The sequence below is a fragment of the Suillus subalutaceus genome (genome assembly GCF_016647625.1).
Source record: "Suillus subalutaceus strain FC151 chromosome Unknown DFJ58scaffold_46, whole genome shotgun sequence".
Classification (NCBI taxonomy): Eukaryota; Fungi; Basidiomycota; class Agaricomycetes; order Boletales; family Suillaceae; genus Suillus; species Suillus subalutaceus.
The window spans coordinates 131475-154735 of record NW_024540295.1 but is presented as its reverse complement, the minus strand read 5'-3'; the positions used below and the strand labels follow the sequence as shown (position 1 = coordinate 154735).

Sequence of the window (23261 nt, the reverse complement as noted above, 5' to 3'; positions counted from 1 at the left end):
ACGGTGCACCCATAACATACTTGAATTATATTGCATTTATTGATACTTACAAGTCCTGGAGACTGAAATTTACATGACTGACTCATCACTGATCAGCGCCGCAGGGGAAATGAACGATGGATTTGTCCTAAACATTGCAGAGGATGGCATCTGCAGGACCTACAAAGCTCCCATCAAAAAAATTCGGTCGCTGAACGGACAGCTGAGCAGAAGGACGATGTCATGTATGCAGCTAACCGAGTCACTGTCATGGCCTAGGCTGAAGGCTAAACGAGTTCACAAACGAAGCACTTACCATCATCCTGGCGGCGATGATGATGCCCATTCTCGTCCTGCAAAGCGAATGTGACCTGACATACCCTTGTCTGCTACCAAAGTAGCTTCTGCAGCGGACCGTCCGGCACTTCCAGCTAAGCCTCCGACTCAGATAATCTCCTCTCTAGTGTTCCGATTATTGTCTCCACCCCAGGTCGCCTACTAGATCATTTGCAAAACACATCTTCTTTCGACGCTGGAAAATGTAGATGGTTGGTTCTGGATGAGGCGGACCGCTTAATGGAACTCGGATTTGAGGACACTATCAATGGGATTGTGCAAGGTCTGGATGGGAGGAGGAACCTCGCTCCAAGCGGTTCGGGACGGTAAGACCTTCGAGGTCAGGAGTTGGGATTGGGACTGGCAAAGATGGACAATTCTTTGTTCGGCTACTATCCGTGAAGACGTACAGAAACTCGCGGGCACCATGTTAATACAACCGCTAGTAATCAAGGGACTCGACAACGAGAAGGCGGAGGATTCGTCAGCATCAAAACATGGTGACGAGACAGCTACCAGCGGCACCGAGAACTTCACTCCCCCCTCACAACTCTCTCAGAAATATGTTATTGTTCCTCTCAAAATGCGTCCTTGTCCACTTCTTCGCTCATTGCTCGCTCGGACACAAGGACAAAAAGGGTCGAAAGTCATCGTATTCCTTAGTTGTATAGATTCGGTCGATTTTCACTGGCGCCTGCTAGGCGATTCGTCTATGGACGGCGAGAAGACGGAAAGTTCTGGGCCTGGCGAAGACAAGAGCGACGACGAAGATGACAAGGCAGATGAAGATGAAAGTGAAATCGCTGTGCAGTCTTCGCTCCTTCCAGGCGCTTCAATCTTCCGTCTTCACGGCTCCCTTCATATACCAATTCGTCTCGCCTCTCTACGGGGATTCTCCGCCATTCCTTCCTCGAAGTCCAAAACACCTGCTTCTGCGTCCTCTATTCTCCTTTGCACGTCCGTGGCATCCCGAGGTCTCGGCCTACCCCTCGTTCGCGCATTCGCGCAGTCGTACAGCACGACCTGCCCACTGAAGGCGGCGCAACTGAGTACGTGCACAGGGTGGGACGGACAGCACGTGCGGGCAATGGTGGTGAAGCTTGGAGTATGAATGGGTGAGATGGGTGATGAGGGGCGATGCGATGAGAGAAAAGTCCGACGGTGACAAGGTCAACATCACTCTTGAAGGGGAAAGCATCGAGAGTGTGTTAGCGAAGGGTTTAAGTGGAAAAGGCTCAGAGTACGAGGTGCGCGCGACAGAAGTGCAGCTTCCTTTTGAGCGGTGGGTTTTTGTGGCGCAAAGAAGTGAGTTTGATTTGGAAAGGGATTCGAGTGTGTTGACGTCGTCTTTGCAGAACGCTGACTTTGCTCGAGGAGCATATACTTCTTACATGAGGGCATATGCGACCCATCCTTCGAACGAAAAGCATATATTCCATGTTCGGCATCTTCATAATGGACATCTGGCAAAAGCATTCGTGCTGCGCGAGGCGCCAAACACGATTACTGACCGGAAAAAATAAAATCTCCAGCGTATTCAAGGGTCGTGGCTCGCGTCCTGCTAAAACTACAACGCAGCATGATGTCGGTGACGCAGAGCAACGGATGCAAGATATTGTCCGTGCGCAGGGCCGGCTCTCGAAGAAGGATGGCAGGATGATTAGCAGTGGGACCAACGAATTTCAAATCGCATCAGGCGTTACCTTGGATTCACTCGTCCATAGCTATCGGTTGTAGTCGGACAGCATGGTTTCCAGCTTCTCTTCCATAGCATGCACTCGAGACACTGGCAAGATCCTTGTCGGGCCACAAAGATGGGTAAATCACTATCTATTGACGGATGGTACCCCGTAATATCTTCAAGTTTGTGGACGAAGGAAGATAATCGCTTAAGTTCTAATCTAATACCAGAACCGAGCGGTTTAGACAAAACAATCTATTCCCAATGTTCGTATGACAGATACGAACTAAGTTACGAAGTAAGAAAATATTAGACCCGTGCGCGCGGTGTGAACATAATGAAAAGTCCGTATCGTGTGCAGTGTCTGTTTCAGGTCAGAAAGAGAACCAGCGCATAGTAAGCGTCAAGTTAAGAATTAACGATGTCAACCTGATACAGGGCAGTATCAGTTTTTGGACGTCTGGCTAAGGAGAAGACGAGAATAGACACACCTTTGCAAACTTCTGCCCTTGAGACAAAACAACGAGGCAAGACTGCAGACCCTTCAAACACCACTGCCTTTCAAGCCAGGAGAGGAGATAACGGTTCCAGAAAGTCTGGCAATTTATGATGGAGTTTATCATCCCATGGATTCTGAGCTCGCAAGAGATGGTCGGCCCAGTTTTGACAGGCGTACTTGAGAGCATCGGAAGACGATCGACTTTGTTCCCGAGCTTCGTTTGCAAAAGTGGTGAAGTCATTCATAGCATGAATGATATCCCTGCAGTCAGGTGAGAAATTTTCTTCTGGTAATGTAGCGGTGGAATAGTCTTGGTGCGATAATGCCAAGAACATCGGAAACACCAAGAAATCCGGCAAGCCCTTGAACTGCTGGACTACTTTGAAAGCTGGTAGTGACAGCATTTCTGGAACAATGACATACTCGCTCATAGCTTGCAGTGTACTCGAGAATGCTCTCATCTTCACCCAGACAGACGCTGCGGGAGTGGATTGCCATGCTTGTCCATGTAGTGTTTGGAGCCAGTCTCGCCCGCGCGGGGTCTGCAACCAGTCTCGCCCGCGCAGGGTCTGTAACCAGTCCAGCCCTCCCTGGGTCTGCAGCCATGTGCTCATGCTTGGGCTCTGTAGCCAGTCTAACCCTCCATGGGTCTGCAGCCAGTATCGTCCGTGCTGGGTCTGCAGCCAGTCTTCCCCATCCACAGTACACAGCCAGTTTGGTCCATGCTGAGTTTGTAGCCAATATTCCCCTCCTTTGGTATGCAACCAATGTCTCCCTCTCTTTGTATGCAGCCAGTTTCGTCCGTGATGGGTCTGCAGCCAGTCTTCCCCTCCCTTAGTATGCAACCAGGCCTCCCCTCCCTTGGTCTGCAGCCAGCCTTGCCCGTGCTGGGCCTGCAGCCAGTCTTGTCCGCGCTGGATCTGCAGCCAGTCTTGCCCATCCTGGGTCTGCAGCCAGTCTTTCCCGCGCTCGGTCCGCAGCCATTCTGGTCCGTGCCGAGTCTTCAGCCAGTCTCGCTTAGGCTGGGTCTGCAGCCAGTCTTGCCCGGGCTGTGTCCCAAGCCAGTCTTGCCCGTGCTGGGTCTGCAGCCAGTCTCGTCCGCGCTGGGTCTGCAGCCAGTCTCGTCCGCGCTGGGTCTGCAGCCAGTCTTTCCCTCCTTTGGTTTGCAACCACTCTCGTCCAGGTTGGGTCCACAGCCAGTGTTGCCCGTGCGTGGTCTGCAGCCAGTGTTGCCCGCCCGGGGTCTGCAGCCAGTTTTTCCCGCGCCGGGTCTGCAACCAGTCTTTCCCGTGCTGGGTCTGCAACCAGTCCAGTCCTCCCTGGGTCTGCAGCCAGGTGAGCATGCCCGGGTTCAGCAACCAGTCAAACCCTCCCCGGGTCTGCAGCCAAGTACGCATACCAGTGTTCAGCAGCCACTCTTTCCCTCCCTGTGTATGCAGCCAGTCTCGTCCATGCTGGGTCTGCAGGTAATCTTCCTCTCCATTGGTGTGCAGGAAGTCTCGTCTGTGCCACCTGTCTTTCCCGCCCGGGGTCTGCAGCCAGGCTTGCCCAAGCAGGGTCTCTAGCCAGTCTTTCCCTCCCTTTGTATGCAGCCAGTGATTCCCGCACTGGGACTGCAGCCAGGCTCTCCCACCTGGGCTCTGCAGCCAGTCTCGTACAGGTGGGGTTTGCAACCAGGCTCGCCCGCGCGGGGTTTGTAGCCAGGCTCGCCCACGCGGGGTCTGCAGCCAGGCTCGCACGCCTGGAGTCTGCAGCCAGGCTCGCATACCCGGGATCTCCAGCCAGGCTCGTCCGTGCGGAGTCCGCAGCCATTCTCGCCCTCCTTGTGTCCGCAGCCATTCTCGCCCTCCTTGTGTCCGCAGCCAGTCTCGCCCGCTCCTAATCTGTAGCCAGTCTCGCCCTCTTATGGTCTGTAACCACTTTTGCCCTCCCGAGATTTGCAGCCACTCTTGCCCTCGGCGGGCCTGCAACCAGATGCGTCCGTCCAGGGTCTCTAGCCAGTCTTGCCCTTCCTCGGTCTGCAACCAGACACAGCCTTCCAGGGTCTCTAGCTCGTCTTCTCTAATAATCTCGATTGACAGCTGGGAACGCAACGGGACTATCGTATCGATTCGCAGCTGGGAACACAACGGGTCCATCATATTGGATGGCAGCTGGGGACGCAACGGGACCAATGACCACGAAGAATGCAACGCTGAACTTTCATATGGTACGGTCGCATAGCATACGGACCAATATGACCCCTGAATAGATGATACCGAGCCCGAGCACTTGTTTTTTCTTTCCGTGGTCTGCAGCCAGTCTTTTCCTCCTTGTGTCGTCAGCCAGTCTTTTCCTCCTTGCGTCTTCAGCCAGTCTTTTCCTCCTTGCGTCTGCAGCCAGCCTTCACTGCCCTCTTTCTGTAACCAGTCTTTCCCTCCTTGCGTCTGCAGCCAGGCGTGCCCGTCCAGGGTCTCTATCCAGGATAGTAAATCCGATCCGCGATCTCCCCGAAGCCATAGCATGGCGATAAGAACTGACAGTGGCTCCGGTGGCTGAAGAAGGAACGCTAGTGAGTCTTTTAATTTATGGGGGTCCTCAGGTTCCATAGCTTGGCTCTGCTTCTTTAGTTCTGAGAGTGCATCTAAGAGGGCCGTGCTTTCTGGAATCTCTTTCATCATCAAGCGAAGAGCGGAGCCAGCGAGTAGAGAGTGGACTGTGGACATATCGCGTGCATCAGGGAAACTGCAATTTGAGGGGTAGGAAACGTAGTCGCGAACGGATGAGTGATAGATGTTCACGGGGAGACTGGGGTCGATGGGAATATCCAAGACAGATCGTAGCTGCACTAGCGTTGTCTCCACATCCCTACCCAAACCAGGGCCAAGAAGTTTCGAAATTTGTGAAAGTGGCAAAGGGTCTGCGAGGGCGGCGACAATAGACAAGTGCATGTAAGCACGCTTGGGGTTGGCACACGTGGAGAGGATACGGTCGTATAACTTGTACACCTCCGTTCCTGGTAGCAGCTCGCTCGTTAGCTTGAGCATCAGCTGTAACCGATCATAGGGATCACTGTCTTCATCGTCGATAATAAAGTTCATCATCGTAGACGCCACGATGAAACGTCTGCCCGCTCGACTCGCCAGCTTCGCAAGGTCATCCTTTGATGGCTGCGGGAAATCGGGATGGCGACATTCCAGCTCTTTGAAGGAATGCCGCAAGAAAGTACAGATGTCGTTGTCAACGTCTGCGCCGTCTAACGAGATGATGCCACGGGCCTCCCCAGAAGTTCTCACGGGTATCTCGCGCACCAACGGGCGCACCTCGTCGTTCTGAAAGACTTTGCTAATATGCGATTCCGAGCGACTTGTGAGGAGAATGTGGGTCACAGGTAGATCAGGCTCACGAAGAGCCCGTGCAAGGGAAAGGATGAGTTCAGTAAGCTCGGGTTCGGATGTGCATTCATCAAGAGCATCGATGACAAACGACAAAGGCCGACACCCATGCAATCTGGTTTGGAGTTTCCGGAGAGGTCGGAGAAAGAGAGCCTCCATCTGGTCGCAGATAGGTGTATCTGGGTCTAGTAGAGCGGGATTGTCGTGGATAGTTCTGTTCACGTCCTTTCGGATGCTGGGGAAATTGGTGGCAAGCTGATAGACAAGCGTCGCAAAGAAATATCCAGCTGTGCAGCGTTTGGTGTGCTTGCGCGAGAAAAAGAACGTCCCCGCTAGCCGCTTTTCGACGTTCGTCTCTTCTGTCACTTTCAGACCTCTCATCCTCTCGGCTACAGTGAACGCAACAGCAGACTTTCCGACGCCTGCCGTGCCATGTAGCCAAACAAGCTGATTATTCTCTGTGTCGTCCAGGAATTCGTGGATGTATTTGAGGAGATCTACCCTGGTCCCTTGCAGACATTTCGGGTGGGGCAGACGTTCACGGGAGTTATATTGAGCACCCTTGACAGCAACCTCGGACAACTTCGCCCAGGTTCCTTGAAGAACTGCCAAAAAGGTCAGAGAGCATGCGAGAGATAAGAGATGGAAGTACTGACATTGATCGTCACTCATTGACGAAGGTTGTGATATGCGAGATGCAAGAAATCAATTGAAAGTACTAAGTAGTTGGGTCGAGGGTGTGGTTAGAAATAATCTTTGGCGATAGGTATTTGGAGGGACGACATACGACAATTTGAATCAAAGCTTGTAAGTTGTGATTAGGTCGCGGAACGATCCAGCTGTCGCGAAGCTGGGATGGACGGTTGGATGTTTCAATCTATGCTGCTATGGAAAGCTCGATGGATGGTCCCCGACTCCACTTTAGTGGAAGAGGGTTCTGTGGCAAGCAAAAGTTGCCACTCTATTACGTAGCGAGGCACGAGCGGAGGAAATAGAGTTAAGTCTGTGAGCGAACAATAAGCGTGACGTTCGCACCTCTTCTTCTGCTGCTGCGTCGACTATCCTCATCGTGCACTTCGTCGACTTAGCTTTCTTTTCGTTCTTCACTACGTTTTTCATAACTACACTCACTCGAATACCACCTAACGCAAAGAGCCTATTCTCCCACTATCATGGCTGACCCATCCCTCGAAGTTTGCCCCGACTTCGCTGGGGACTTGTACGCCGGAATCCGCGACGACCTGATGGCAGCGACCGGTGCCCAGGCCCAAGAAGTTGTCAACCGGTTGATAGCAACCTGGACAGAAGGCCACAACACCAGAGTCTTAGAGTGGAACCAGAGACGAGAGGAAGAAGCCCAAGAAGAAGCAGAGATAGAGCAAGCCCGCGCAGCGCGGGAGGAAGAAGACCAGCTTGCAAAGGAAGCAGAAACGGAAAGAGAGTGCCTAGAGAGTGAAAAGAAGAAGCTGAAGATGAACAGTTTTAATTCAACGGCCACTGTTGGTGATGCCATTGCCCCCCGCCCTTCCCAATATGCCATCCAGAAACTGAACAATTTTGAATATGTAGAACTGTGGTACTTCTCACCAGACGGCTGCAAAGACGCCTTAAAAACATCACGCTCCATTGCAGAAGACGCATTCAGCTTGGCGAGACTCGACGACCAATTGACCATTCGTCCAGCATCTGCTTTCAAAGCATCCAGAGCGGCTATCCCAGACCATGAACTTCCCTTTTCCTCTTTCCTTTGAGCAAAGAATCTATTCCTCACCCACACTAACACCGCGAAGTGGCCTCAACTACACCTCGATAGCTTGGCCCTATTTTTCTGGCACCTTGAGAACCACCTGATTCGCAACAACAGCGAGTTAGGTGACCTAGTTGTCCTACACTATGCGTCCCGCGTCCAACTAGACTGGCACGATCGCCTCAAACGGGATGAAGCTTTCAATATCGGTATCATTAATGAGACTCTCCTGCGGTCAATCAACGAGGAGTTATGGGACTGAGTCCATTCGAAGACCCTCAGTACGGTATGTCCTTTCCCCATCCATACTATCTACAGTCCCTAACGAAATCGTTCTTTCTTCCCCTTTCCTCTCCCTTTATCTCTCTACCACCTTACGGCCTTTCATTCCCCGCACATCAACGTGCGGATGCCCACATATTACTCATGTGGATGCCCGCAACTTGTTCTCACGCGGATGCCTGCAACTTGTCTCACACGGATGCCTGCAACTTATCTCACGCGGATGCCCACACATTTCTCACGTGGATGCCCGCATTACTACTCATGCGGACGGCTAAACTAACAACTCAAACAGGTGTTTCTAGCAGAACCTTCATCAACCCAGAAACACTATCAAAGATCTAGCTACAGAGACTCATTTGAACCTCGTCACCGAGCCTCCCATTCTCGTTCCCCTGTGCGAGCAGGTAACCCAAGGAGGGCAGACAGATCCCCATCTCCCGACAAGGGCAAGAACCGAGAGCAACGAAACAAGGGTTTTCCCGTGGCGCAGGCTCTCGCGGCTGGTCTGCCTGCGCCATTTGCCTTGGCCGTTTCTCACACGATATCCAGCGCTGTGACTCGCGCAACTTATGGGACAAAACCACCCCAGCCCACGCTCGCAGGTCCCAAGATGGTCGCATCATCAGCACCAACGGCCTTCCCCTCTGCTACAGATGGCAAAGACCTGGGGGCTGCGTGGCGGAGAATCATGACTCAGCCCACGCATGCTCAGGCTGCGGAGACAAAAGCCATGGAGCCCAAGCTTGTCCTCGAGGCGAGAAAGCTTAGGGCTCTCACCCCATACCCTCTGCAAGCGTGGCGCAAGGCACTGGAGGACTTCAACCTTTCCTGTAGATACCCGCATATCCCGGAATGCCTCGAAACCGGTTTTTCCAGGGGCATTCCCGCTATTACCCACATGTACACCCCCCCTAATAATGTGTCTGTCACTGTACATGCCGAAGCTTTCCAGAAAATCATTAATACTGAATTCGTTAAAGGCCGCTTCATCGGTCCGTTCACTGCTGAGGATCTCAAGTCAATTATTGGGCCATTTCAGATAGCCCCTTATTCATAATTCCTAAGCTGGGTAAGCCAGGCAAATTTCGCCTCATTCAGAACCTGTCCTACCCCGTCAACCTGCTTCCCCCAATTAGCTCCATCAATTCGAGAGTTGATTCTGACCTCTTCCCGTGCACATACGGCACCTTTGCTACCATTTGCCGATGCATATGGAGCTTGCCTCCAGGGTCCCAAGCAGCCGTATGTGACATTGCCGAGGCTTACAGGATGATACCATCACACCACTCTCAGTGGCCCGGCTTGGCAATTCGCTTACCAGGCGATGATTCATTCGCAGTTGACACTGCCTTCTGTTTCGGATTCGGACCATCAGCCGGGACTTATGGCAATGTTGCTGATGCAGGTGCAGACATCCTTCGTGCCACGGGACTTGGCCCTCTGTCGAAATGGGTGGATGACCACATATTTTCCATATCTTACGAGAGTTCCTGGAAGAATACAATGCCAGACGTGCGAAATGGGCAGTTAAGATTGCCTCCAATGGAGGAGCCATTATCGAGGGCGGCCAAAAATGGTACAGAGGCGAGACGTTACCTGATGACTCATCGGAAGAATTCGACGAAGACTGCGCCTTCCCAATCAAAGATTTTTCAACCTTATCACCACGTTCAGAAGAAGACGCTCAATTCACGTGTTGCATGGCGGACATCGACCACTTCTCCATCCCCATGGGCATCATATGGGAAATCTCGAAAGACAAACCATTTGGCTCAATTCCCGCATTCACAGGTCTCCTATGGGACATCCCCGACCTATCAATTACCCTGCCCCCAGATAAAATGACCAAATACCTCGCAGCCATCAACACGTGGCAGGCTGAACGAGCGCACACCCTACTCGAAGTCCGTATTCAAGCGTATACACCTTGCCACTGGCCAAGCTGAATGCACAGTCTTCACCAGATATGTCCCCAGTAAGACCAATCCCGCAGACGGCCCCTCCCACGGGATATATCCCCCCACACGCCAGATGCTTCCACCAGTTCCTATCCCTGACGAGCTCCGTCCCTTCATCACAGACATCCACAGTAGTGATGCCAATCCAAGACCACAGTGCCCCAAACCAGCACCTCAACAGATTCACTCAATGGACAAAGAGCACCTCCCAGAAGAGCTCCAACGCCGCGCTTTCCTCAATCGCGAACTCGAGCGCCGTGGAGAAGAACTCTTCGAAGCGTTGAAAGACTATGTATAGCCCCAGCCTAACGCCATTCCCCTCCTCCCTAAGACCCCAGTGCCCTGCCCACGTACGTTCGATATTGCAAATTTGGAGTCATACGATGTCATCCTTGGGATGCCTTTCCTGTATCAGCACCAAGTACTGTTAGGTTTTAATCCGTCAGAGATTAAGATTCAAAGCATCTCACCTTTGCCAATTCGTGGATCTCAGACTCAGGTTCTGGAACTGAAAGGGTCCAGCCCTGCCTGTGATCTGATTGACTCATACCGAAAAGAGCTTACCGAGTATGCCCGTGATATCTGTAAAGAAGCCAATGAAACCCCTTTGCCCCCACTAAGAGCCATAAACCATGTAATACCTTTGATAAACGATGACCAGGTCTATGCATGGCGACAGTCCAAGTGTCCCAATGCAATGCGCCCGCTATGGAGGACGAAACGGGATGACTACATCAGAACTGGTCGGTGGGAGTTTTTCAGCAGGAGTAATGCGGTCCCTATGATTATGATGAAGAAAGTTACTAAGGATGGCTCACTAGGACTACGCACTGTCCTAGACACTAGGCAGAGAAACAAGAACACCCGGAAACTAGCTTCACCTCTCCCAGACATTGACACAATCCTCCAGAATGTCTCCTCCCACCCATACCGATCTTTGCTTGACAGTAAGGATGCCTACGAACAAATTAGGGTGGTCCCTGAAGATGTCTACAAAACACTCTTTGCGACCCCTGATGGTACCATGATCAGTCATGTCATGCAAATAGGGGACTGTAATGCGGGCGCGACGTACCAATCGCTGATGAACCATATCTTTGGTCCGTACATTGGCACCTTCATGGACGTATACCTCGACGATATCGTTATTTACTCGGACAGCGCCGAGGAGCATGTTAAGCATGTTAAAATTGTGATCGACACACTTAGAAAACATCAGTTTTACCTTGGTGTCCACAAGCTCTAGTTCTTTAAGAGCGAACTGTGTATTCTTGGTCACATCATAGATGACAGTGGGATCCGACTGGACCCCCATAAGGTGGACAAGGTGGTAAGCTGGAAGATGCCTACATCCAAAGAGCTGCTCATGCAGTTCATTGGATCAGTGGGGTACCTTGCATCAGGATGTGAGGGCATGCACGTCGACATGCAGCATCTGTCGAAAGTAGCCGCCCAAACTACCAGATGGTCTTGGTCGCCTACTGACCAGCAGGCATTTGACTTAGTGAAGGCCTGTGTTGAGACTCACAGAAACGTTAGTCGAAAGGCTATTGATCTGCCCCTGGCAATCAACGGCACTCACCCAGTGAATCTCACCACCGACGCTTCCCTGACGGGAGCTAGCGGTGTTCTTTCTCAAGGAACCGATCGCCAGTCTGCCGTCGTAATCGCCTTCTGGTCCAGGAAATTCAATTTGGCCCAACAAAACTACCCTGTTCATGAACAGGAGCTATTAGCTATAGTGGAATCTCTGAAGCGATTCAGACACTTACTAATTGGGTTCCGATTCCGCATATTCACCGATCATAAGGGCCTGGAGTGGATCTCCTCCCAGACTAAACTGTCCCCAAGACAAGTAAGATGGCTCGAGGCCCTTAGCGAATTTGATTTTGAAATAGTCTACGTACCTGGAGCGGAAAACACACTCACGGATGTATAGCAATGAGCCTAAGGGAACCGTTAGAGCCACTAGCGAATATGTCAGTGCTGAAGATGACAACTCACCAAACAGCCTCCTGCTTAACTTCGTAACCGCCCCACTGTACACTGGTACTCCGCTGTTCCTGGGCGCCACAGAAGCCCGACGCTCTGCCCGGATTGCGACTTGGCACGTGATTGGCAAAGAACCGTCTGAATCGTCTCCCATACCTGTGGACAAGGCCAAACCCAAAAGACGCAATACCCCTGTGTTGATCCCTGAAGCAGCTCCTGGGGACGCTGGAGTGGACGTACCACCACCCACGTGTGGTCAGTGTGATATGGAAAGAGCACCACTCACCAGAGCAATGCCAGTGACTGCAGGTGCAGAACCACCTGCAGCACTGCCCAAGGTCAAGCGTGTCATCCTGAAATTAGGAAAGCCGTTAGCTTCCCTGGAGGGCAGGAATAGTGAGAAAGCAAAGAACTCACCGAAACCCCCCAACCTAACACCTACTAAACCTGCACCAGACATAGCAGAGAAGAATGATGCGCTGATTGAAGACACAGAATCAGCGCAAAGCCACAGAGCTGAGAAGAGCGATGCACTGATCGAAGGCACGGAATCAATGCAAAGTCTCGCGACAAACACGGACCCACAAAGTCATGTGACGCTAGAAACAAACAACTCCTCATCAAAGACGCAGTCACTACAAGACGAAGTGGCCAATGACTTACTAGAGACACCACCCCACCTTACTGAAATCATCTCACTGGGAGAACCTTCAGTAGACATCCATGAGCGCCTAGTGAACCGGTATAACGAAGATGCCTTCTTCAAAAAGATCCTAGAGAACCCAGGCACCTATAAGAACTTTGAGGTCAGTAATGGGCGCATATACCTTAAAGACTCACACAAGTGAAGTCTATGCATCCCCGACGTTAAGATTGGTGAACGACACGTCCGGGAAATCATGATATCCCACGCCCACTCAATTCTAGCTCACCTAGGACCATCTAAAATGTTACTGTACCTGAGAGAGAATGTATGGTGGAAGTCAATGGCTGCCGACGTACAAGCTTTCTGCAAGTCCTGCCCTACCTGCCAGGTGTCCAAGCCCCCTAACCATCAACCTTATGGCCGGCTTGAAACACTAGACGTCCCCACCAGACCCTGGGAGACGATAGGTATATATTTTGTGGGCCCGCTCTCTGAATCGAAGACCCTCCACGGGGTGTTTGACATGATCCTTGTCGTGATCGACCACCTGACATCCATGGTGCACCTCGTGGCAACCAAACAGACCTACCATGCCAAAGATATTGCTGAGGTCATGTTTAACCTGGTCTACAAACACCACGGTATGCCGTCCAACATAGTTAGCGATTGTGACACCCTGTTCACGAGCATTTTCTGGCAGCACTTTAACAAGCTCACCGGAGTCAAATTACGGATGTCAACATCCTTCCACCCCCAGACTGATGGAGCCACTGAAAGAGCGAATTGAACCCTTACTCAAATGCTCCGCTCCCTAGTCGCCCCATACCAACGGGACTGGGCAATTAAGTTGCCTGTAATCAAATTTGCTATCAACTTAGCATGTTCTAGCTCCACCGGATACTCCCCGTTCCTGCTCAATAATGGACTCCTGCCCCCCCCGCTTATTTGGAACACCAACTCGGAGTATCTTGGGGTAAGAGTGTAGCTACAGTCAATGAAGGACGCTACTATGGCCGCTCATGACGCGATCATCACCGCATGGGTAAAGAGCACCACCCTGGCCAATAGTAAGCGTAAGGAGGCCCCATTTGTTGAAGGCGACCTCACTTACCTTTCCACTGCTAACCTATCCATACCCAAGGGAAGGGCTCATAAGCTGGCTCCCCGATTCATTGGCCCATTCAGAATTCTGAAGGACTACAAGAACAATTCATACCTGCTGGACCTTCCCTCGGAACTTAAGCAGCGTGGTCTGCACCCAGCGTTCCACGCCAGTCTCTTGCACCAGCACGTCCCTAATGATGACAGGCATTTCCCTGGGCGCCAACTGAAGCAGATCTCGGATATTGGTATATCCGAGGACTGGTCAGTCTCCCGCATCTCTGACCATCATGGTCAAGGGACTGACACTCTCTTTAAGGTAGAATATACCACTGGTGACCATGTCTGGCTGCCCTATCATGCCGTCTCTCGCCTTGAGGCAGTCGGGCAGTACCTGGAGTCACTAGGTGTCCCAGGTATCCAACACTTACCTAAGAAGGTCTCCCCGTCGCCCTCCAATATTGTGTTCGCAATGGTTGACACCTTCAGTGAGGCGAGTAATTTAGTAAATTTGGTGGTCAACTCACTGCTCGAAAATTTAGCCGATATCAGCTCTAATCCCGGTGCCCCTTACCTTAAAGACCTTGGAGGACGCTGTGAAAGAGAAATAGTGACTAGGCTGGTTAGAAACTAGCGCTACTTATCCAAATAGGCGCGAGTGTAGTATTCCAAATAGGCGCGAGTGTAGTATCAAATAGGCGCGAGTGTAGTATTCGACCCCAAGAGGACTGCTATTGAAGCAACTCCCTTCAAATATGCAAGGGTAGCGATGATGCGAAGGGCTAATAACCTATAGCGACCTATGACCAAAAACCCAATGAGTAGCGTTGTAGCGATCAGCAACTAGCAACAAGTGAGTTCCGACAGAGAAACGTGCGTATAAGTGAGGAGCACTATGCAAGTTGTCCTATGCGATAGCGCTATGTGACGTCCAACTAGCACCAATGAGAAGAAATCAAAAGAAGGGAAAGCGAGGAATAAGGTATGATAGTGCAAGTGGAATGCCCGATAGCGACTAGATTATAGCTCGACTACCAACAGCGATCCCGACGTTGCGAAAATCAAACTTTATGAGGAAACTTTAGCGACGCGCACTCAAAGCAAGTCAAGCGACACGCAATCAGAGATTTTGGCAAGAGCGGAATCGATTGCACCGAAACTAGGATATAGCGACTAAAGTGACTCTGACACCAGCAAAGGTCCAGGGAAGGGAAGTACTGTACTGTACGCAGGACGGGTCATTTTATCATACTGCATAGGGGTTCGGGATGCGTAGGCGAGTATAGTAGCGACACTGGCGAGGGCATGATGTAGCGACAGGTAATAGAACATGCAGCGCTGCGGAGCATGAGGACACATGTAATAAGACCTGCGACTGATGAGTAGCGACATTTAAGGAAATATAACGCACCAGTGGAGGTAGGTGGACATAGGCAGGACATGGGAGGGCGGAACACCTAGACGTCGGACCGGGTAGCGTGCTATGGGAGAAAAGTGGTTCCAAAGCGGATAGCTTGGGAGCTGAATAGTGCTGGTGACTAGCGTCTTACTCTTTTCTTCTAGGCAAGTCAAAATATGCCTATGACATTCATACGCACCTAGCGCTGGTATGATTGTCACAACGCCCTCCTATAATCCATTCTCTCCCTGAGACCAGCTCCTCCCCATACCCTAGCATGTCATCCTCTCCCTTTGCCTCGCTCACTAACGACATGGTCATTGACACACCTGCCCCTGCCCACAACCTGGGGAACTCCCCATCCCTGTCAGACGTCAGGGATCGTCCTCTTGAGGGCGAAGCAATCGTCGCTGTGGAGGGCATGGAGGCAGAGGACGTCATCCCTCACTGTGCGAGTCTCAAAACTCCGACACTATGAGTGCATTCACCTGGTTCTTCCGTGCTGAGGCCAAAGCTAGTAAGCTGCACCAGACCCTTTCTGAGATCCATCGTTCTAAAACGACGGGACCCCTTTCCTTAGAGGAATTGGCCATCTGAAAGGAGGCCCACGCCTTTGATGAGTTACTATGCACCGAGCGTCGACTCCGGCACTCTCACTCTCATCCCTCGCGCTCCCACCACCTGTCTTTGGACAATCGTGGTCAGCAACGTCCCACAGACGACTCCCGTGGAAGGTACTCCAGGACCCCAGTCTGTGGACCTTCCCGGCCTGCATCTCATGTTGCCAACCATGTCACCCCCATCCCACAACAGCACCGGTGTGCAAACGCACCCTGCACCTCCCCGCACCATGGCTCAGGTCATTTCTGCTGCCTGCACTGACACTGCAGTCAGCACCCCCTTCACCTCTGCTCCTACTTCTCCTGACGCGGCTATTGACCACAGCTCAGATGTCGCCGAGCTGATCGCTGAGGCCAAGCAAATGGACCTCGAAGCTGAAGCTCGGTGTGCTGGGTTCTCGAGCACCGAGGAGATGTTTGGTAGAGTTCTTTTAGCATGCTCACTAATGATGAATGCACTAACCTTACTTGTACTACTAGCCGCCATGAACATCCAAACTGCCCAGGCTGCCCAGCCTTAAGCACCTCATCCACGCTACCAAGAGTTCAGGTCCCCTATCAGCCCATACTGTCATATTGATATATCCAAACTGGCTTATTAGCCAAAAACCCTGATACATCATTCAGTTTAGCTATCCACTGTAACACTATCTAGGTTGTGGTTTAAATACTGTACAGTAAGGAACACTAAAGAATATGAGAGAAGAAAAAAAATGACAAGATACTGTCTTGGTCAGATGACCGTAACGAAGGCTTTTACTAACGCTACATACGCCCTCCAGGTCCACAATAGGGGCACCTGTTAGTGGGGGAAGGATATATCCAAACTGGCTTATTAGCCAAAAACCCTGATACATCATTCAGTTTAGCTATCCACTGTAACACTATCTAGGTTGATGTATCCTTGGGTGGATCCCAGCAGTGGCTTCTGTATACATCATTCCCAGCATATTGTCGCATTTTTGGCCACCTACCCCCCCACAATATTCTCACACTTCATAGCTCCGCATTTTGGGCCACCTACTGTGGGAATTTCCCCACAACACCAAAAACATCGCCCATTTTGGGAATCTCCACAATATCAATTATTCCCACACCCTCCCCACCTTACTGCAGCTTCACCACTACACCACAATAGGTCCCCCCTTGTATCTAAGTAGTAGTTTGGTATATACATGTATAATATACTATAATAGACCGCTTTTTTGTTTATTTGTATGTCTCCTCCTCCTCCAGGGGCCATTTAAAATAGGTTAGGGTATAGAACACTTTCGCACTTTTGCCCCTTTAATAGAGAAGTGTTCTAGGATCCTCAGACCATGTTTAAGAATATATATGAAGAGATTCCAAGCCTTGTTTGACCCCCTGAAGCGCCCTACATCAATAGATATGGCATATATACAGAAAATACAAAATATGTTCTCATGTATTAATTTCTAGGTACAGAGCCTTTGAAACATGATTCCCAGCATCTATCCAACAGTATTAAAAATGTATCAGAAGCTCAGGACCATAGGATAAGACCCTGCTGTGTAGTACATCCCCCCTCTCCTGATGGTTTACCACCTGTTCATGGCAGGGTGATACTTAACCGTGTCTCATTATGCACAATACCTTTTGTAAGTTTGTTTCTGAGCTACAGACGTGAAGGTTCATGATGCTTAATGTCCTCAACAGCACATCCAGGCTAATGATACCAGGCACGATGCATCTGTGTTTCTAAAGATCGGGATCTCTCTTGTGATCTCTCAGAACATTGTAAATAGATCGAACATTGTAAATAGATCGAACATTGTAAATAGATCGAACATTGTAAATAGATCACTGTGTAAATTAAAAAATGCCATTCACGGCACCCCACTTTGAGAGGAATGTATCATGGAGATCCCGCCGCACAGCTGCCTGACGCTTTGCATATCCTCTGATACCTTCAACCTCTGCAAGCGCGAGCCCTGTGCGACGATCTGCTTGCGCATCCCACCATGCAGCATGCCACAAAAGGTATGCCGCGACACGCCTCATCTCCTCTCGAAGAAGTTGCACCTCCTCGACCCAACGCGTAGCTCGTGCACGAGACTTGCACCATTCAATTCTTAATGCTAGTAATAATTAGGTATCAGCAATTGCAAAATAATAAAAGAAAACATAACCTACATTCGTTGAGCACCATCTCCCCTTCAGGAGCATCACTAGCTATGCCGCGTGCCTTCCATATCCAGGACAATGTACGGTTGCCAGACGATTGGCCTGGCTTGCCTTGTGACATCCCACGGATGTCGTCATTCTCCAGTTTCGAGAACTCCTCCTTCCATGTAGTGCGAGACAGAGCAGGGGAGAGATGTTCGAGTGCAGACCATGCTCTGCGATATCTTGCAGCAGCGATGGACACATTTGACTCAACTTTGTCAATGATAGCTGACGCGCGTGTGTTAGCTCGCTGGCCACGAATATGGGCATCTTTAAATTTGTAGAGATGTGCGTGTAGGCACAGGTGACGTCGGAGCTCATCCAGCGCATCATATGCCTGGGCCCTGCGAAGCTCCCACTCATACTGGCACAGCGTGGCATCACATTGATGCACTGGGTCTGTTGCATCTCCGTAGATCTTGGAGGGAAGCCACAGTTCGATCTCGTGGGCCTTCTCTTCAGTGGAATGGGTCCTGCTTGTTGGCATATCCGATGCGCGAAGGCGAGCAACGACCGGCATGTACAAAAGTTAGACCTTGCTCCATTGTTCTATTTTGCGTCGTAAAATGTTGCTCCGTTCTTGAAGCTTCGTGCGCTGTAAGTCAGTTGGGTGCCCTCCCAGAAGCTCAATATCTCTTGCAAGCCGACACCTGCAAAATAGCCTCAGTATATAAACGAAACTTCAACAATTGAAAGACTTACTGCTGATCCTCGATCTCCATTCCAGAGGAGATTAACACGCTGCGCGAGACTTCCTCATGCAGTGAGTCATCCATACCATGCTCGAGGTTGTCAGCTTCTTGCTGAGAGAGACTGAGTCGTACAGCTGCTTGCGTTAGTGCTAGATGATAGTGAGTATTTCACATTCCTCCGACAATCTAGTAATGTACGTTTGCCTGTAAGTGCGAACAGATTCTCTTGCAACGAATCCAATTCCCATCGTTCCACCGCCAGCCTCCATTCCGCCACCTGTTTGGGTCTCTCGTGTTGGAGTGTGTTGTCGAAGTCTTCAAAATCGCGTACATGCTGGTCGCGTTCAGGAACAGCGGCTTTGAGCTTTCGTGATAGACTGACACCTAAATACGAGTCAGATGTAGTTAACAAAGACGTATTGAACGATACTTACCCATATTTGTGACCTTCTTCCAATTAAAATCACCGAAATGGTCGTCCAGAGTATTGCACCGTGATCCTGGACCCATCTCGCGAGTGCTCGTAGCAACTGGATTGATGTTGGCCCATCCACGCTCGGGTGCCTCTCCATCTGTCTGGCCCATGCCTTTGAGGAGGTTGTGAGAGTAAGTAATCTGGCAAATCTTGATGTGCGTAGGAAGATGGAATTTTGGCACAAGAAACGTGATGGTCTTGTTGTCGTGGTGGCGGAGATGGATCGTTGATGGGTATCGATGCATGCGCTGCCACAGATTCGTGCTCCATTGACAAGCGATGTCATAAGATATGTTGAGGACCGCAATATCCCCCGTGTGTTGCATGGTCGAAAAGAAGAGATAATCCATGTTCACGTACCTATAAAAAAGCAAGCATCAGTAACAGAGTTAAAGCAGGCATGTGATCGACTACGTACTTTTCGCCTTTTTGCAAGTCACCGACACCACAGGGCCGTTTGAAATTGTGTCGCGAGCAGTCAACGGTTCCTGCTCCAGTGGCTGCGAGGCCCCGAGAGTTTTTGGTTTCTGCTAAATTGACTGCGTTATGGCTTGCGCATGTGCTTTTCTAAGTTGCTGTCAGACATGATACTCGTTTAAAATTGAATGACCTTACCTCCTGCGGACATCCCCCAACATCAGTAAGAAATGACTTGTACTGTCGTTCCTCCACGAAGTACGCCCAGCCACGGTTGAGCCCAGGGTCCATTTGATCCGAAGAAACATTCTTGCGTGCCAGACGGAAGTTGGCGTCAATCGCGAGAAACAAGGCATATAACCAGCTGGATAGAGTTGATCAGCACAATTCTAATGATACAGGTTGAAGCACATACCGAGTTTCTGACGGGGCACTCTCCCAGTTCTCAGGAAGATTCTTACCAGGCTGAGGACAAGCCGGACACAAAACGGCACATGAACCTTGCTCTGTTGCTCCAGCACCCGCAGGATCGTGTCCCCGTCCAAAGCGTTTGAGTAGAGTGATGTTTCGCCATTCCCGTATCATTCGAAGTAGAGCATCATAACGATCCTATCATTGAGTGTCAGATATTTACTGAAACTGCAAATAAGAGTTAACTTACTTTCACAACGACCACCCCTCTATTGTGAGTAAGACGCGTTAAGGTCTGCCAATATTCGAACAGTTGAGACCTTAGATTCGAACGAGAGAATGTGAAAGTGCCGAAGAAGCTTGAATGTTGCTGCGGTTTTCGGCTCTAGGACTGTTGCAGGGAACCATCGAATGCGAAGCAGCTGGGTGGTGGGACTTTGAGCAGTCTCGCACCCGCAGAAGTCTAAAGCGACTTCATGAACACCATTCACGTGGAGTACAACGAAATCTTGGCAAGCAGCTGGGTTGTAGCAGCGCTCTTGGGTGGGGTGTCCCAGTTGAATTCGCAGTCCGAGAGATTTGAGAGTGACATCGTGAAAAAACGCGTCCTTCCAATGCTAAGAGATGATCAACGATAATTCTTTTTGAAAATGTTCAAGCGACTTACCTTAATCCTGTGCAATGGATGCTCATGGTGCCTCTCCAAGGTGCATGGCTGACAGTATAGCTCGGTGCCAAAACAATCCTCGCAACGAAATTCAGCAGGCAAAGCGCAGCCATAACATCCATGGCAAATGGCTTGAGTCATGAAGTCTCCGCGTCCTTCCAATCTTAACATCTCCAGGATAAATGCGTCTCGTTCTGGAAGCCATGATGCAAGTGGATAATCCTACACAAAATAAATTCAAAAATACAAATATTCAGAGCGCTTGTGCTTACCCCTGCAGTGCGTTTTCGCTTTCTAATACGCTCGATGTTGGTATCTTCTGAGTAGGTGTCATGCGCACCATCCACAATGTTGAAATTGGAGTCATCGAAAGATTGAGGTTCATGATCAGGTAAAACTTGATGTTCCGTGCTTGCGGATGCTGAAGCTTCAAAAAATTCGACTCGTGCAGATAGTCTACTGCCAGTCGTATCCTGGGTCTGAGTGAACGAAGTGTGTTTGTGCCTGTTGGTTGATGTCTGAGATGTCGCGGATGCCGAGGCAAGTCGACGGGCCTCTTCAAGTTCTCGATTGTAAACATAAAATTTCTCCTGCATTTCTTTGTCATATTGTCGTCGACGTCTGCTTGCCATGGTCATTGGAATGTGGTGGGTAGATGTATTGCTGGTAAACACGAGGTAAATGCAAGTCGTACACTAGTACATCCGTGTGAACGTGACTCAAACACGGAGGTTTTTCTGATACATTAACTCCCCTGACGAGTGAGCAATGCTAAGTTCCGAAACTCCCCCCCAGTGAATCAAATAATCAATGTCTTCAAGATATGCAACCGTGGTGCTGAGAAATCGAGACAATGAGTTAGCTGTACGAAACTCGTCCGAGATTGGGCCACAAAAATTCAGGATTTCATCTTGCACACAAATTGAGCGATTTAGAATATCTTGAACCTTGAGCATCGTGTTTGAGATAATGGTGACATCACCATTATCACCACGGTCGTCCGTGTATTTGATGCTTTTGACATAGTGAAGGAAGTTGTCCTCGACAAATTTCTGGGGTTCACGATCATTGGTCAATGACAACATCTCGTCCTTGATGTCTTTGAGAGCAAGGAGGCACCCTGGGAGATCTGATCTGTTGAATGTTAATCTTATGTTCACCATATCAGTTTCTATTTATAAAACATATGGTGTGTCATTCTCATCATCGCTAGATTCATCAGTCTCCAGCTCAGGGTCACTCTCATCTTCATCGTCACGGCTTTTCAAGGCTCTTGCAACTGCCTTCTCAAACAGTCGGGTCTCCCATGTTGGTTTAATTTTTTCAACACGAAGTTCTCGCCGTCTTTTGAGGATACGGTCTCTGTTTCTTCAATTGGTTGCCTAGTCAGGAACATCGCACCACAGACAATTAATTAAAGAAACGTACTTCGCATAGTGGCGCTGGGATTTTTCACGAGCGGCTTGTAGTTTAGCCTCATTTGTTTTATGTATAGGAGGACGTGGCATGGTGTAGTAGTTGGTTGTTGGTTGAAAAGAAGTGCAAAGGTTCTGGTCAGACCATAACTCGATTGAACCAAAGCTAAATCTACTTGCGCAATGGTCAGACCAAAACTACATGTAACTTAATACAATTCTTGCAACACATCTTAGCTTCAATGAGGGTCTTATTCTCTACAAACACTATGAGTATACCCAGTCCAAGCCACCATGCACCTGGATTATTTGTTACTATCATCATTAACATGGTACCGCACCAATGCTTTTGGTCTGACCAAAACCTGTGCTTAATTGACATGGTACTACACCAATGCTTTGTGGTCACACCGAAACCGCGCGCTCAAGATATGATGGGTTTTAATGAATTTATGGTGTCTTTCATTGCTCAAGCGCTCAAGTTCAAGCTTAACACGGTGTACATAACTGAACATGTATGTACGAGATACTCCATTAAACTCTCCCTAAGTGTATTTTCATTGCTGCAATGTTAAAACCTGGTGTGATCAAGATCTCCGTGTTAGTTTCAATTATGTCATACTGAATAAACACGTACAGTGTCCATTTCAATGTTGTCGTTTGCCGTAGCGTTTGTGGCGAGTGACATAGACTCAGTGGAGGATGATGCGTGACATGCTGATATATGTGCACGGCAGACATAACAAGTCTGACGGTGGGTACGGAAGATGCAAGCAGGACAGCCTTGCAAACCAGGTGACGGTAAGGGTGCATCGGCAAGCGAGTAGCCATCATGGACTTTTGTCATTACTTGGTGTCAGCATCAGTCAATACATAATGCAGGTCTACTCGGTAATTACATACCATCTTGGTCGTGAATCAATTGAAGTGCTAATGCAAGCTCGCTCATAGCAAATACTGGCTCATAGTATTCAGTCTCAGATGAGCTGGCAGATTCTTGCACTGTGAATTTCGAACACGTGAGCTGGCAGGTTTCTGTGTGCATAACATACCTTGGTTGCGAATTAACTGTAGTGCTGCAGCGAGCTCGCTCGTGGTAAACACTGGCCCAAAGTATCCATTTTTAGGTACATTGTATGAGTTAGCAGTGTCAGGGTCTGTCATTTGGAGCGAGTGGGAGTGAAAATTTCAACCGAGGACGATTATAGAATGATTATATGAGCCTGATTTTAGCTCCGATGCATTGTGATTGGACAACTGACTGACCTCGTGTGCATTTGAACTTTAATTTCGGGTTGGTGGGCGCAAATGCTCCAACTTGGGACACCCGCGAAGTGACTGTCAAAAGGGCCAAGGTAAGCCATGACATACATTTCATAA

General features: G+C 49.9%; 5 protein-coding genes across 5 annotated transcripts; 2 read left to right on the top strand and 3 right to left on the bottom strand.

Moving 5' to 3' along the window:
* Nucleotides 1-201: 201 nt before the first annotated feature.
* DFJ58DRAFT_913785 (uncharacterized protein) lies at nt 202-2397 on the top strand. The gene is made up of 4 exons (XM_041395343.1): nt 202-224; nt 276-1364; nt 1465-1597; nt 1848-2397. The coding sequence occupies exons 2-4, from the start codon at nt 584-586 to the stop codon at nt 2050-2052; spliced, it is 1119 nt and encodes a 372-aa protein (XP_041244406.1). The 5' UTR covers nt 202-224; nt 276-583; the 3' UTR covers nt 2053-2397.
* Nucleotides 2398-15274: 12877 nt separating this feature from the next.
* DFJ58DRAFT_727380 (uncharacterized protein) lies at nt 15275-16138 on the top strand (the record flags this gene model as incomplete). Its single annotated transcript, XM_041385459.1, has 4 exons — nt 15275-15446; nt 15477-15514; nt 15578-16037; nt 16098-16138. 4 exons carry the CDS (start codon nt 15275-15277, stop codon nt 16136-16138), a joined length of 711 nt encoding a protein of 236 aa, XP_041244405.1.
* A 1312-nt stretch (nt 16139-17450) lies between these two features.
* Nucleotides 17451-21104, bottom strand: DFJ58DRAFT_716169 (uncharacterized protein; the record flags this gene model as incomplete). The annotated part of the gene is made up of 13 exons (XM_041384192.1): nt 17451-17716; nt 17772-18255; nt 18340-18454; nt 18507-18645; nt 18695-18880; nt 18931-19331; nt 19390-19538; nt 19587-19752; nt 19804-19997; nt 20050-20094; nt 20120-20416; nt 20467-20688; nt 20739-21104. The coding sequence occupies 13 exons, from the start codon at nt 21102-21104 to the stop codon at nt 17451-17453; spliced, it is 3030 nt and encodes a 1009-aa protein (XP_041244404.1).
* A 537-nt stretch (nt 21105-21641) lies between these two features.
* Nucleotides 21642-21974, bottom strand: DFJ58DRAFT_727377 (uncharacterized protein; the record flags this gene model as incomplete). The annotated part of the gene is made up of 2 exons (XM_041385458.1): nt 21642-21828; nt 21895-21974. The coding sequence occupies 2 exons, from the start codon at nt 21972-21974 to the stop codon at nt 21642-21644; spliced, it is 267 nt and encodes an 88-aa protein (XP_041244403.1).
* A 464-nt stretch (nt 21975-22438) lies between these two features.
* On the bottom strand, nt 22439-23045 carry DFJ58DRAFT_727376 (uncharacterized protein; the record flags this gene model as incomplete). Its single annotated transcript, XM_041385457.1, has 4 exons — nt 22439-22459; nt 22519-22730; nt 22785-22883; nt 22934-23045. 4 exons carry the CDS (start codon nt 23043-23045, stop codon nt 22439-22441), a joined length of 444 nt encoding a protein of 147 aa, XP_041244402.1.
* Between the last annotated feature and the right edge of the window lie 216 nt (nt 23046-23261).

What these genes read in the sequence shown, in the direction of transcription:
- DFJ58DRAFT_913785 (XM_041395343.1), top strand. Translation starts at nt 584, where the DNA reads ATGGGATTGTGCAAGGTCTGGATGGGAGGAGGAACCTCGCTCCAAGCG. An exon ending in ACTGAAGGCGGCGCAACTGA is followed by an intron (nt 1,365 to 1,464) that starts GTACGTGCACAG and finishes ATGCGATGAGAG; the next exon opens with AAAAGTCCGACGGTGACAAG. An exon ending in GTGCAGCTTCCTTTTGAGCG is followed by an intron (nt 1,598 to 1,847) that starts GTGGGTTTTTGT and finishes TAAAATCTCCAG; the next exon opens with CGTATTCAAGGGTCGTGGCT.